At 45.8% G+C, this 15,961-nt stretch overlaps 1 protein-coding gene across 1 annotated transcript in view; it reads right to left on the reverse strand.

Moving 5' to 3' along the window:
- The window catches only part of LOC126003643 (serpin A12-like), a 56,226-nt gene that overhangs the window by 2,694 nt on the left and 37,571 nt on the right, over positions 1–15,961 (reverse strand). Inside the window, exons 2-3 of the mRNA XM_049769929.1 lie at positions 6,030–6,674; positions 1,658–1,928 (exon numbers count right to left, since the gene is read on the reverse strand). Of these exons, the coding sequence (XP_049625886.1) occupies positions 1,658–1,928; positions 6,030–6,674 (916 nt within the window). The remainder of the gene's footprint in view (positions 1–1,657; positions 1,929–6,029; positions 6,675–15,961) is intronic.

Raw genomic sequence — 15,961 nt, forward strand, 5'->3', positions numbered from 1 at the left:
AAAAATCTCATTTTTGAAACTCATTATCGAAGGTAAAGGTAAAGGGGCTGCAGATAATGGGTGTCTGTTAGAGGTATCATTGCTCAGGGAACAGAGAATGTTGGCATGAAGGGGCTTGGTACAGTCTTTGAAGGAAACAGAGAAGTTGAGCTTTGTTTTTTAGAAAATTTGGAACCACCACAGGGTTCTGTCCAAAAGTTATTGCTTAGGGTTTGTAAGGACAGTTTTATTTTCTCTGTGAATAATGTATCCCTAGTTGGACCAGAGTTATAGCACAGTGGGTAGAATGTTTGCCTTAAATGTGGCCAATTCAGATTTGATCCCTGGTATTCCATATGGTTGCCTGAGCATTGCCAGAAATGATCCATGAGCTCAGAGCTAGGAATACAGAAAGAACTTCCTGAGAACCACTGGTTGTGGCCAAAATCCAATTTTAAAAAAGAAAAGAATGTGTTTCTGGGGAAGTGGGGTAATGGAAAAATAGTAAAGGGTTATCCCTACACACACACACACACACACACACACACACACACACACACACACACACACACACACACACACACACGGTATATGGTACTCTGGACACCAACAGGGGTCACTCCTGAGCACAGAGTCAAGAAGAGCCTGTGAGCACTGTTGGGTGTGGCCAACTGCCCAATAAAAAATTTATTCTTGGGGTGAGGGAAAGCATTATTATTTGCAAGATAGTATGGTTGTTCAATTCTGGGAAAGAGCCCCGAAGAGGCCAGCTTTGGAACAAAAGGTAAGACTTGGCTCAATGCTACCCTGGAGGCCAGCATGAAGGGCAGAAGCCAAAGAGCAACCAATGCCATCAAGGTTTCCCCTTGAGCGGGGACAGGGACAAAGTTGGGCTGTTTAGAGAATTCCCACCAGGGATGTCAGGACTTGCTAAGATGATGAAGACCCAACAGATAGAGAGGGGGTTCTGAAGGTTAGCAGAGAGGGGATCTGCTATCGATGGGTTATTCATGAGCCTGGTGGTTAATTCTGTTGAGTCAGACATGGGCCTTGTCTGTGGGCTCAGGCCTATAGTGTCAGGAGTCACCAGGGCCATGCCAACAGTGCTGGGAAGACTACATGGTACCAGGGATTAAACTGTGACCTAACCCACATTAACTTCAGCACTTTGAGTCATTGCCCTAATATCATATTTAAATTTTTCATTCATTTTGGTCCTTCAATTATTTAATACAACTTAGCTGAGAGGCCTTTCCTGCTTTGTTTGATGCTCAGTTCTATCAAAATGAGTTTTTCTCCCTGGAACATCCCCATACTCACACCCAAGAACTGCTAATCTCATAGTTTCCTTCTGCATAGCACTGCAATGTCTCCTTCCTTGCCACCTATAGGCCACCGTTCCACATAGAAGACTGAGCCCAAATACCACCTTCTCCAGGAAGTCCCTTCTACCAACACCATCTACCACACTATACTACATCTATCACACTCAGTTCCTGGAAAGACCTGGTTTCACATGCTTCCTCTGGCTAATTTCCTTGTCTACACCTTACCAAAATGTGAGAGTAAGGCCTGTTTATAGAGAAGGATCCCAGGGAATGTGGCCTGGAAGCAGGAGCAAGAGTGGGTGAAATAGGCCAGAGGACTCAAAGTGTTTCCACTCAGGCCTTTACTTTACCTGCGGCTCATCAAGTTTCTCCATCGACCAAAGGTGTCGGCATTCAAGGCCTCCTCTACCTGCTGCATCTTGCCCTTGTCAGGCAGGATGAAGAAAGCTGAAATGTCGCCCTGGAAGGGCATGTTCAGGATGGAGCAGGACAGCTGGTCATCCCGGCCCACCTCATACATGCCCGTATGGTGCATCATGGACACCTTCACTGGCCGGTCCCCATCCAGAAGGAAATCCTCCTCCTTTGTGGCTTTGGGGTTGAATTCCTGCTGCCACCTGCCTGAAAGCCAAAGATAAAGTCACATCATACATTTCCAGTCAGACCATGCATAGGCATCTCCATTAAGGAAGGATACAGTACGCCCAGCAGTCAAATGTTTTGAACATTCCTGACACGAATGACTGATAATTACCCAAGAAATGTTTGATCAGGAGGCCCGTTGAGGATGTTTTGCCATAGCAGTGGTGCATGCAGTAGGGCATTTGCCTTGCATGCGCTACCCAAGGAGGGAACATGGTTTGATCCCCTGGTGTCCCTTGTGGTCTCCCAAACCAGGAGCAATTTCCGAGTGGAGTGCATAGCCAGGAGTAACCCCTGATTGTCACTTGATGTGGCCCCAAAAGCAAAAAAAAAAAAAAAAAAAAAAAAGGAGGCTGTAATCTTGGACAGTGCATAGGCATTTCCAATAAGTGGGGGATAGAGTAGGGCTGCCAGTCGATTATTCTGAAACGTTTGACCAGGAGGCCTGTTGAAGATGCTTTGCCCTTCGTGGATCACTGGCAATATTTCTGAGATTTATGTCATGGTACAGACATTACATTTCCTTCATATTAATTGCAGGCCAAACTATGGCCTCAATCAAATTCTTTTGCTCAGAGAATTCTCAGCACCACAAATGAAACTAGACAAGGTTCCTTTCTCTGTCAGCCCTATGTACATCTAATAGCCACGCCAGGCACAAAATTTACATTTCTTTGACCTGGCTCTCTGCTATCTCAAAAGCAACCTATGCCTGCTAGTCTGCAGACCTGTAAAATTGATCCAGCTACAAATATCAAGCAACGCCCTCCTTTTTGAGATGCTAACTTTCTACTTTATAACTCAGGACTTCTTAGATAGACCCTTTTCACATGAGCTGCCTAGCCATTCATTTTGTTATGTAAATACCAACAGACCTACTGTTAATATTTCTGTTTTTTCTACACTCCTGCTTCTTGTCAACGTGGAAATTTCTTTCATGCTTAAGAATGTGGTTTTGCCCTATATACACTCCCAGAATGGAGATTAAATTTTGTCACATGTTTTCCAGAACGTACAATCCTATACAATCCATTTGTGTGGTCTCATTTCTTCAATATTATTCTGTCTATTGGTTCATGTTCATCCACTTCCTTGACGTAGGGTATTTCCCCACTAGAGCTGGGAGATGCAAGCCACTCCCAGCAATTTTCTGAGGGAGAAAGAGACAGGCCCCACAAGCTCATGGTCTGTGTCCATGTGAATTCAGACAAGGGGATCAGAGACTGAAACATTGCGGTCTCCCTGCCCTGGGGTTGTTGTGCCTGAAAAAAATACCTGGTGAATTGGATTCAGACCTGCATGGACCCCACAGAGTTGGCTCAGGGCTGCCAGACAAGGAAAGACAAATCCTCTTAGCCCCAGTTTCTGCAGCTCTTGCCCCTCTAGGTGGTGTGGGCACCCTCGGTTCAGACCTGACTTGGCTTTGGTGCCATATGTGTAGCCCCACTACTGGATCCCTGCCAACCTGAACTTCTCTGTCTTTGAAGCCTGAGCCCCAGAGAGAACAGAGATGTTTACAAAGACTTCTGAATGGAGATTACTCAACAACCATTGCACTGCATCCACCATCCCCTTGGGGACCAAGAACCAGACTACTTTTTTTTTTTTTTTGGTTTATGGGTCATACCCAGCAGTCTCAGGGGTTACTCCTGACTCTATGCTCAGAAATCGCTCCTGGCAGGCTCGGAGAACCATATGGGATGCCAGGATTCAAATCAGTAACCTTCTGCATGAAAGGCAAACGCCTTACCTCCATGCTATCTCTCTGACCCCAAGAACCAGACTTCTTTGGGTTCAGACCTCACATGGGGTCATGACCCTGAATGGGGAAGGCAGACTGTGGAAAATCTCCACAATTCTTTTTTTTTTTATTTATTTATTTTTTGGTTTTTGGGTCACACTGGCAGTGCTCAGGGGTTACTCTTGGCTCTATGCTCAGAAATCACTCCTAGCAGGCTCAGGGGACCATATGTGTTGCAGGATTCGAACCACTGTCCTTCTGCATGAAAGGCAAATGCCCTACCCCCATGCTATCTCTCCGGCCCCACAATTCATTTTAAAAGCCTGCTCACTTGGGAGCACATAGAATAACATTGGGAAATCAGGCTCACCCAAGCTCAGGGATAATTTCCAATCTGTGTTTAGGATGTAGTAGAATAGCTGGTCATCCTGCCCTGCCTCATACATGCCACCATGTATGCATCATGGACACCTTCACTAACTGGTCATCCCAGCTCAGGGTTGACCCCTCTATCTGTGCAGGTGTATCTATCTCTGGATGGCTTCAGGTGCTAGAATTAAAATTGATCTGGTATCCCAAAATTAAAAAATGTCTTGATGATTAGCATCATCAATTAGCATCACTGGTGGATTTGAATATCAATAGACCTGGGGTGATGGAAAACTTCCCTATCAGGGCTGGAGTGGTAGTACCAGGAGTAGAGTCCTTGTCTAGCATTCAGAAGACCTAGGATCTACTCCTGCTACCACATGTAGTTCCCTGAGGCCTGCCATGAATGATTCTTAAGCACAGACCAGGAGTGAGCCCTTAGCACCTCTGAGTGGCCCTGAAACCAATAAATCATTAATTACTTAAATATCTGACAAAAGGGTATGAGTGGAGTTTACAAAATCCTGCACTAGGGGAGAGAGGGATTTGAAAAGACATAGATTCTCCCTTTGCCTTTTGCCTGGGGCAGATCCTTATACCAGGGGTCCCTCTTACCCGTTAAGGTCTGAATCACCCTACGGGTTTTGGAAAAGCTCAGCTCCCATCCCCAGGGCATAGTGAGACACTGTTCTGTGCTTCCTGCCTCTGTAGGTCAGAGTATATGTGTGTGAATGTGTGAGTGTGCGTTTGTGTGGCTGTGTGTCAATGTGTGTGATAATTGTATTGTGAGTCTGAGTATGTGTAATATTGAGTATGTTGTATTGTATGATTGTGTATTTGTGTGAGTATATGTGAATGTCTGAAATTCTGTGTGTGATGTTATATGTGTTTATCTATGTAAACATTTGTGTGTGAGAGATATTTTGTGTGAGTGCATGTGCTATTGCATGTGTGAGTCTGTGTGCATATGTGTGATATTTGTGTCAATGTGTGATTTTGTGTTTGATATTATGTGTATCTGATATTATATGTATGAGTGTGGTGTGATAATGTGTGTGATATTGTATATGTGAGTATGTGCAATATTGTGAGTATGTGATATTGAGTCTGTGTGAGGTATGATATTTTATGCATGAGTGTATGAGTATGTGTAATATTCTGTGTGTGTGTGTGTGTGTGTGTGTGTGTGTGTGTGTGTGTATGAGGACTGCTGGACTGTGTGCATGAAGTAAGGTCAGCTCTGACTGGTCTCATCCATTGGAGCTCTGAGCTTTTCTTCCCTCATCTGGCAAATGGGGAGAGGAGGGTCATCCAGGCCTTAACAACCAATGATGTGGCAACTGGCACAAATGCAAAGACAGGGTATTATGGCCATTTCTTAGGTATTTCCACTAAATTCCAACACCTGCTCTGCCCTAGGCAAGGGATTTGTTTGGGTGGTTGGTAGGTAAATTGGTTGGCTTTGAGGCCACACCCAGCCATTAAGCCTGGCTTAATCCAGCTTAATCCTGGTTCTGTGCCCAGAGCTCAATCACTCCTGGTGTTATGGCGGGGGGAGGGAGGGGGACATAAGCAGTGCTGGAGATGTAACCATGGTGACAAGAGCACTACCTATTGTAATTGCTTTCTGACTCCAACCAAGGGATTCATTTTGAAAATCAAAGAAATAGGATCTGGAGATATCATTTAAGTATGAGTTCAAGGTCATAGATCAAGCAAGTGGCCAACCCCAGTTTTCAGGTCACTCTCTTTTGTTGGGAGTAGGCAAGCATTGTACAGAAGACTTGGGGCCACGCTGGGAAATTTTCATCCAACTGGGCTAGGCAGTCCTTAGGTCCTGGTGATGCTTAGGGCTAGAAGTTTTAGGTACCAGTAAAACCACCCCTTGTGGTATTTGGAGGTCTATACAACCCCTGTTCCTATGTCAGCTACTACATCCTCTTCAGATCAACAAGTGACACCTATCTTACCTTGAAAGAAAAGGCAGTTGGTGAGGATCATCACGGTTCCAGGTGCTATATGACGGATCAGATCTTTGATGTTGCCCCGTGTTTTCTGACTGATGAAGTCATTGATTTTTCTGCGGGCACCTTCCAGATTCTGGAAGTTGGTGGTGATGGTTTCAGCACCATATAGTTTCTTGGCATTGGTCAGAAATTTCTTCTGGGGCTGCAACTTCTCATCTATAAACAAGGCATTCTCGAGCTCCAGGATGTGGTCCTGGTGGGCCTGTTTGAGCCCTTGGATAAGATCTTTGAAGTTCTCATGTAGGGTCTGATCAGGCAGACCCTGAAAGTTAAAGCCCTCCTTAATCTCAGCCAGTGTTGAGTCCTCTGCCCCTAGAGACAGCATGGCAAAGGCCGTGGAGATGCTTATTGGGGAAATGAAGATATTGGTGGAGGGGTTGCGGGAGGACAACTTCTTAAAGAGCTTGAAGCTGAAGTCTGTGTTACGTCGGTTCAAGTCCTGGGCAGACTCTTGTCCTTTCTTTGCCCATCTCCCAGTATTCAGAAACTTTGGAGAGAAGCCAGCCTGCACCAAACCTTTCCCAGTCAGGAGACTGGCCAGCAGGAGGCCCAGGACCAGTATGGGATTCATTGTCTTTGGAGAGTTTCCTGGGGAAGAAAGATGTGAGGTTAGCAAGCAAGACAAGCACTTCAGAATTCCCTGGCACCTAGGTGACGCTTGAGAAAAGCCAGCACATGAGCAGAAAGGCCTCTGAACCCAGGACCATCAGCTATGCTAGGGGCCCCAATCTCCAGGTCATAAGCAACAGCTGAGTAGGTTTTCCTTAGTGTAGTAGGAGCCTAATCCTACCTCTAACCTGGACTCCAAGAGTACTAAGATTTCAGCTTCATAACTTCCTGGGATGGTGGATGGTCTTGGAGGGCTGCTAGGAATGGGAAGGATCTCAGAGAGCTGGGACACACCCTCTTTACCACCAGGAGCTGTCTGGCACCCCTGGGTCCACTGCAGTTCTAGCTACCCTGGCAGCCCATCAGTGTTTTCTGATTGTCTGAAGAAGAAAAGGAGTGAACACCAGTAAGGCTTGTACTTCTTGGCACCCCAAAATTCCAAGTTGTTGGTACCTCAAATAATTCATGTCAGGGTTTGTGATGCAGCAGCCTGGACCCAAGGCCAAGGAATTCAGGGTTTGGTGCTCACCTCTAATGGCACTGCCATAGTGACCCATACTCCTGCCATCTTTTGTACCTGGTTTTATTATGTTTGAATGTCCCCTCAGGCAGCTATCTCAGTTCTTAAGGGTGCCTCTGTTCCCTCATACACACAGTACTTTAGTGGGTGAAGCTTAACCCTGAGGTATGCCCATGCACATAAATGTGCCAGAGTATTTGGGTGCTCAGGGTTACCAGGTAATACGTGTTCCTTTCTCTTCTAGTATATAGCCTGGGCAGGAAGGTGGAAGTACCATTGTTGATATTTTCTCCATTTCTGGGGAGAATCTGGGGCTCAGAACAACTCAGCACACACAAAAAAATAAACTCATCAGGGTTAGTAGGGTATTCATTTGGGGCTGAGGACATTCCCTCTGGCTGATGACTGGGAAAGAACAGGTTCGAGGCTGATGATTATAGACCGAAAGTTTCTATTCCAGCAATGCTTATATAGGACATGAGCAACTTGAATGCACGCAGGATGGGAGGACAAAGCAGAATGATAGCCAGCAGGGAGTGAGGCATTCAGGAAAAGATAAGCATAAACACTGTGGCTTTGGGATGCCTCAGGAACAACACAGTGCTATTTGTTTCCTTTTGCTTCCTTTACTTTATTTTCATGTGCCAAATTTCTAGACCAGTACAATGCAAAGTAGTTCATCTGTTATTTGGTGAATAAATAGTGAAAATGATTATTTACTGATGAGTAATTTTTATTTTCTTCATATATTCTAAATGCAAAGCTTAGTATTTCCTAGATTTTAATTTGATTTCTGTTGAAATTTATTTATTTTATAAATCTGGGCACTTTATTTTTTATAACTTTTTATTTAAGCACCATGGTTACAAGTAGTTACAAGTACCTTGGTTATAAAAAATGTTCATAATTGGTTTTCAGTCATTGAATGTACACCACCCTTCATAAATGTAATTTTCCCATAGTGTTGATAGGTATTATTTCCTTTAACCAGACCTCTCTGTGAGGGAGAATGAATGCCTTAGAGTCAAGCCTGATAGTGACCATTGATCATTGGGAGATGGTTCCCTTCTTTGTGCTGTTCTTCCCCATCTCTGGAGTGGTGTCTCCAAAGCTTTTGCCTCCAGAAAAATCCCCTGAACAGTTGCCCTACAAGGTCCCCTGGAATAGTTACTTTACAGAGTTCTGACTGCCAAGTGGTTCAGGAACAGCATCACTGGGGGTCCAACCCTAGGTGACCTGGAGCTGGGCCCTAATGGCAATCCCTAACTTTCTGCCATGCAATTATAGAAGTTTTGTGCTATTGACCTGAAGACCAAAACATCCCCACAAACATAGGTATACCCATGTGTCCAACGCTGGGAGCACTGAGCAGACAGATGCTCAGACCTCAGAGCTGTGGAACTCCATTTCTGAGGAAACCCCAACAACATATGCTTAGTCAAAACTCAAAACAGTAGCTAAGGAACAAGGCTTGGGGTGGGGGTACTACCTAAGAACAGACTTGAGAAATGGAAATACATAAGAGCCTCAAGGGACTATTGAGTTGTGTCCATGAACTGAAGCACCTATTCTGCCTGCAGCACTCTCAAGTCCCAGGCCCAGGTCGCTGAGTCTCACCAAGTGTGGTTCCAACAATTTACTACATCAACCCCCAAGCATGTTTCAAATCCAAGGAAAAAAACAGGAAGCAGAGAAGAGGTAGCTTGGTGGTCGATCCTGTGACTCACATGTGGGAAACCCTGGGTCCAACACCCTCACTTTGTATGCCAACCTCCAGCACTGCCAATGGTGTCCCCCACAACAATAAACAAAAAAAGAGAAGTGGCATCTTGGAAGGTGAACATGGCTGTTTAGGGAGCTCCTGGAGGAGAGACAGAAGCTCTCTGGGTGATCATGCACCGTTTCCCAAAGCTGGGGAGTAGGGAGGGATGGCTGTGCCAGGGCAGAAGCCCAGGAGACATTCCCAGAAGCTGGTGTGCCAGTCAGGTAAAAGACAAGGCTGGTGAACAAGGTGCCAGGCACTGAGGGTGAGCCAGAGCAAGAGGAAATGAGGCCAAAAGTTAGGGCAGGGCCTTTTAAGTACCATCTGGAAAGTTGTGTTTTGTTTTAGGGTCACATCCAATTGTACTCAGGACTCACTCCTGGCTTCCTGCCCAGGAATCATCCCTCATAGTGCTCAGGAGATCCTATAAGCTGCTGAGATTGAATCAGGGTGAGTTATGCAAGGCAAATACCTTTTTATTTTTACATTTACAGTTTTGGGGACCACACTCAATGATGCTTATGGAGCACTTCTGGCTCTGCACTCAGGAGCTACTCCTGACACTGCCAGGGATTGAACCCAGGTCAACCACATGCACGACAAGTGCCCTACCCACTGTCCTATATCTCCAGACCTGAAAGTTTTTCCAACACAGGCTCCCAACTCTCCTTCTGAATTCACAGGAACACTCAGTTGGACCCCCAAAAGTTTTCTCTACTTCGACGGTTTCAGGAACATAAGTGAAATATGAAGTTAGAAGCCAAGCCTGCCATTGCTGTCTCATAGGTATGTGTCACATGGCTGGGGATAACCTCTTCAGCAGCCTCTACAGGGCCAATTGGCAAATCAAATGCAAGCCTCTCAGCAGCTCACTGTCCCAACCAGGCCAGGTCCCAGCTTTCCCACCTCCGGGTGGGGTACCTGGCACTCCAGTAGTCAGGCCATCTGCCCCTACTGGCCCCACTGGCCTCCCTTCTGGGCTTTTCCATCTGTCATTGCCCAAACTTGTTCAGTGGGTACCAGTCCCAGATGCCTGAGTTGGCTAATGTTTTATTCCATCAATTAAAATAGTTAAGAGACTGGCATGGCCCAATAAAAATGGTAGCATGCCTGTGTCACCTTTTAGAGTATGTCTATATGCTCTTGCCACTTGAAGTAAAATGAGGGGCCAGAGCGATAGTACAGCAGAGAGGGCATTTGCCTTGCACACAGCTAGCCCAGGTTCAATCCCCAGCATTCCATATGGTCTCCTGCCAGGAATCATTCCTAAGTGCAGAGCCAGAGATAACCCTGAGCATTGCTGGGTGTGACCCCAAACCCCCAAAATTAAAAATAAACTAAAGAAAGAACAAGGACTCAAATACTTTAGGGAAGATGGAAATATGAAGCTGAGATCAATTGCAATCTCCCAGTTTTCTGACACACCTGCCCCATGCTTCTCTCTTCACCGTCATTGTTTGGCTAATTTATTTGGGGGTCATAGCCCAGACTCCAGCATGTACTCTAGTCCTTTAAATAATCTCTGTAGCTCCTTTTTCATTGTCTTATTTTGGTTTTCATTCTTCATGTGAAGAAAATCATGTTCTTTTCCCCATGAACAGCCCTGAGCCCAGGATCATTGATCCTCAGGGGAGCCTGGCCAGGTGTCCAGGTGGGCATATGACACCTCCAACATGAGGTGTCTAATATGTACATGGAGGATGCCCACTTCTACCTTCTTTGCAGTCCTAGGGGCCTTAGTCACTGGACTCACCCCACACAGTAAGAGCAGGGCCAAAGATATAGTACAGTATAAAGGGAATTTTCCTTGCAAGACCTGGGAAGTATCCCCAGTACACCATGATGCCCTGCCAGGAGTAATTCCTGAGCAGAGTCAGAAGTAAGCACCAAGCAATATTGGATGTGGCACAAAAAAAAAAATAAAGGAAATAAAACACAGCAAGATGTGAGCTGTGGCAGCACTTTGAGCAATGACATTTGTGATTTCACAAAATACTCTTGTGAGCCCCACAGTTCAGACACCAGTAGGAATATCCTCCGCTGTTCACTTTCTACCTGTCCTTTTGTGTTTTGTTTTGTTTTATTTTGAGGCAACACCCAGTGGCACTCAGGGGTTACATCTGGCTCTGAATTCAAGAATCACTCCTGGCAGGCTCAGGGAACCATATGGGATGCTGGTGATAGAACCCTGGTCAGCTAAATGCCAGGCAAATGCCCTATCTTCTATGCTGTCACTGCTACCCTCAAGCTGACCTTTTTCCTGTAGTGAAACTAACAAGAAGTACTTTTGGGTCAGAGTTCAAGCTAAGGAGGAGAGGAAGGTTGGGATGCTTCAGCCAGGCCGCACACCCAGCCACTGGATACCTGATTAGAAGTGTCTGTCCCATAGAGGGACTATGTCCTAGCCACACCTGACCCAAGTGGCTTGACCCTATGGAGATCCCCAGATTCCTCTGCTTAGTTTCAGAACTCCTCAGAAAGCATGGACAATATCTGGCCTTCCCCTGGGTATAGGGATTTGAAGATCCTAAGATGTGCTTGAGGTTTCCAAAGACCAGCACAGCACCTTTGGCTATTCTGGGGTTTCTCTATTGGGGAGTTGACAATGTTTTTTAAGAGGCAGTTACTCTATGCATGATACCCTTTCAATAACATAAACAATTGTGTAAAAATAAATAAAAAGGAAGAGAGATAACAAAAAGAGAGAGAAACAGAGAGATAGAGACAAAGATAATTAGTGTCCACCATAAAGGCAGACTGGGGTGAGGGTAGGGAAATTGGTGGTGGAAAATGAACACTGATGAAGGGATGGATATTGGTCACAGTCACTCCTGGGAATGCTCAGGAGTCCATATGGTGTCAGGGATGGAACCAAGGCTAGCTGGGGTGCAAAGCAAGCACCTTGACCCCCATTCTATCCCAAGTACCAGTCTTGGGACTATGATTCCCTTAAGGTGATTCTGCACAAATCATAAATGAGGGACCAAAGATATCTCTGGTAGGAGATACCCACTGTCAGGTAAGACATCTGCCTTGCACTCAGCTATCCCAAGTTTAATATTTTGCATCCCATATGCCCCCCCCCAGCCTGCCAAATCCTCCCCCAAAATGTATAAATGGGCAATGTGGCCTTCCAGCTACCATGCTCTGCAAAATTGGCACGTGGAAGTAGAGAGAGAATTAGCCTGCCACCCACAGTTTCTGTCCAGGTTTGCCACACCACCCCAAGCCCCCCCTGAAGCCCTTCTTTTTGCCCTCCCTTCAAGGCACTCTTTCCAAGAATTACTCACAGAGCATCCAGGAGCCAGCAGTAAGCAACCAGATTCTTTTCCTGTGTTTTTATCTAGACTTCCATGGCCTCCAGGAGACAGACAGCAGGTCAGTCCTACCAAATAGCCCAACTGGGCAGGAAATCTCCACAGGGAGATTTTGGAAGCGGTGGCCACACACCTCCCCTTCCCATGCAGCAGTGTGTCTGTGTCCCGCCCGTGGCCCCAATGAAGCTCATTTTCAGCTTGTGCAACAGCCTTGCCCAATCGGCAGCATAGCCCAGCAGCTGCTGCATTGAGTGATGTGTCCAGCCCTCACTTTCCGTCCAGCCCTGCTGTTGCCATCAGGGTCAAAGAGGCTGGCCAAGGCTTTTAGAGGGGAGTTTCCTTTCTGTCTTCTTGTCTTTCCCCCATTTGTCAAGTTCTCTGCACCTATTGCTGTCTGATGCCCCCCCCCACACACACACACCTACCCAAGTTTTTCTGGGGAAGATGCCCAAAGAGTGATGAATGGGCAATGGTGACTCCATTTCTGTTCATGACCATAGGAAACAGAATCATCTCAGTACTCAGGACCTCTCAAGAAGTCACTTACTGCCATGCTTTCAGGAATGCATTGGGTATCTGCTTTATCCCTCTCTTGCTTTCTAGTACTTTCCAGGATCAAGCATTGCTTGAGGATCTCTGTTTGCAGGTTCCAATCCTGAGAACCTGACCTTCTGGGCCATCAGAGGGAATTTAGGCTAGCACCTGAAATTCCAGGGAGCCCAGAAGCAACAATATTCAGTTCCTGTGAGGCATATTGCTGGGTCCCTTCACAAGAAGGGGCAATTTCTGTGCTGACCTGAGGCCCCGTGGGGTGGGGAGTTCTTTCTTCCTTCTTTTGGGATACTATTTTCAGAGAGATGAGACCCTATGGAGCAGATAACCCAGCTCAGCCTTCTAGAAAGTTTGGTCCTAGGTCTGGCATTCACAGCTCCGACCCACTACTGGCCACCAAGATGTGATGCTGAGGACAAACTGCCATGAGACCCTTTCCTCACCTGGGTATCTGTGGTGGGATCTAATTATTAGAACAGAGAAAATGCCATATAGAGGGATCACCCTCCCTCTGAATCAAGGCATTGAGGAGGACCCTCCCCCAGTCCAGGGTGGTGGCAGGAGAGAGCCCAATCTCCATGACAGTTAATTTGGGAGGGAGAGACAAATGCATAATGGCAGGGTGAGGCCCTGTGAATCTGCGGGCCACACCTGTTGCTGTCCCAGACATGTTCTCTTATGGGGCAGCTCAGGGAGATGGGTGGGGAGAGGCACAGGAGGGACAGTAGTAGTGTTGAGGTTCTCACTAAGGGCCATGGTAGGGGTGGGGCCTCTCCAGAACTCCCAGTTTCAGACAGTACCACAGAAACCACAAGCTCCCACAGAGAGCATCCACAGCAGGCTGGGCACAGACCAGGCACCAGGTCTCAATGCTAGGGAAGGCAGTGAGAGGATTTGAGGTCAGTGAGGTGGTGTATGTGGGATGCACAGGTAAAGGCCAATGGAAGGAGCAACCTCAAGAGGCCACAATGAAGACCAGACAGAGGGCACAATGCTGGAGCATATGCCTTGAATGTGCGATGCCCCAGGTTCGGTTCCCAGAGCTGGGTGACTCTCTGTTACCCGTAAAAAAGTTCTATTGACTATTTACTTTTGGTTTTGGGGCCTCCACTGGCAGTATTCAAGGCTTATTTCTGACTCCATACTCAGAGATCACTCTTGGAAATACTTAGAGGACCATATGAGGTGCTGGGAACAAACTTGGGTCCCTTGCATGCAAGGCAAGCATACTCCATTCTGTACTATTCCCCAGTCTTTGATCATTTTTTTCATCACTAGACCTTTGTGTATTTTATTTTTGCCTCTCTCAATTCTGATGATATATTTTGAAATATTTCCTTTGAGAAGCAATACTTTGAAAAGAATTTGGTGGTTTGTGGGGATAAAGACTATCCAAGTCAGTGTTTCTAGATGGTTCCTTCTTTTTTATTTATAATATATTTATTTAAGCACCATGACTACAAACATGTTTGTAGTTGGGTTTCAGTTATGAAAAGAACAGCCCCTTCACTGGTACAAGGGGGTCTTGGTGGTGATTCCTTCTAAGACCTTTTTGGTTGAATGCATAACATCTCTTTATGGTGGTGCTCAGGAGGTTGCAGACTCCACAGTGATTCTTGGTCAGCCAGGCCAAAGGTTCATCCTGAAGGTGCAATGCTGTAGTATTGGAGATAGCTGGACCTCTCCAGCAGTGCTTGGGTGTCCTCCTGTGCTGTACCCAGTGATACTTAAGGGATATATGGTGCTTGGAATCAAATTCAACTACCCCAAATTTCATACTAACTCCATACTCCAGATTTATATTTGCTTTTTCTCCCTCCCACTATCCCTCCCTCCCTCACTCACTTTTTCCTTCCTTCCTTCCTTCCTTCCTTTCTTCCTTCCTTCCTTCCTTCCTTCCTTCCTTCCTTCCTTCCTTCCTTCCTTCCTTCCTTCCTTCCTTTCTTCCTTCCTTCCTCCCTTCCTTCTTTCCTTCCTTCCTCCCTTCCTTCTTTTCTTTCTTTTGTTCTTTCTTTCCCCTTCCTTTCTTCTCTTTTCTTCCTTTCTTTTTACATTCATTCATTCTTCCTTCCTTTCTTCCCTTTCTTTCATTCTTTTCTCCTTTCTTCTTTCCTGCCTTTTTCTTTCCTTCCTTCCCTCATTTCTTCCTTCTCTTCCTTCCTCCCATCTTTTTCTTTTCTTTCTTTCTTTTTCTTTATTTCTCTTTATTTCCTCTTCCTGCCTGCCTTTCTTCTTTCCTTCCTGCTTTGTTCTTCCTTCCTTTACTTATTCCTTCCTTCTCTTCCTTTTCTTTCTTCTTTCTTTCTTACTTTCTTTCTTTCTCTTTATTTGCTCTTCCTTTCTTCTTTCTCTCCTTCTTTGTTCTTTCTTTCCTTCCTTCTCTCCTTTTCTTCCTTCCTTCCTTCCTTTTCTGAGAGGGTCACCTTTACCCTGAATCTCAGAAATGTCTCAGGTGACCTCCCCTGGGTGGGCCTGCCCTGAATATTTAGTTCATGCTATCAGGCAACTTTGCCATTCTTGGTGCCAATCTCTCTTGTAAAATTAAAATATAAAATGTAAAGTCGACATGTTGGATGAGTTTTCCCCCAACGTGGCACCTCTAGTTCCTTTGGCTGAATATGCAGGGTAAAAGCAGACAAATAATTCACAGTCATTTAAGATATTCATTGGAGTCACCATTCTTAATTCCTTGCAACCTTTTCTCTGATATGAGTCTTTCTGCCATCTGTTTTCTTTGCTGAGCTCTTCCTGGCCTGAGCTCCTAAACCATGTCTTTCTTCCTGTCTTTTTGCTGCTTCTCTTCACCTCCCCACAGCCAGACTTTTTTATTCTTTATTTAAAACAGCCTGCCCTATGCCAGATGTGGGCAGGTTTGATCATCCAGGTGGGATTAACATCTCAAAAGAAAGCTTAGGTAAAAGGGCATTGGGGAAGTGTTACACTCTCTCATCTTAATTGCTAATTGCTATTACTTTTTTTGGGGGGGGTTTATGGGCCACACCCGATGATGCTCAGGGGTTAATTCTGCCTATGCACTCAGAAATCACTCCTGGCTTGAGGGACAATATGGGATGCCTGGGATGAACCCAGATCTGTCCTGAGTCATCTGTGTGCC

The sequence above is a fragment of the Suncus etruscus genome, chromosome 3 (assembly GCF_024139225.1).
Source record: "Suncus etruscus isolate mSunEtr1 chromosome 3, mSunEtr1.pri.cur, whole genome shotgun sequence".
In the NCBI taxonomy this organism is placed as follows: domain Eukaryota; kingdom Metazoa; phylum Chordata; class Mammalia; order Eulipotyphla; family Soricidae; genus Suncus; species Suncus etruscus.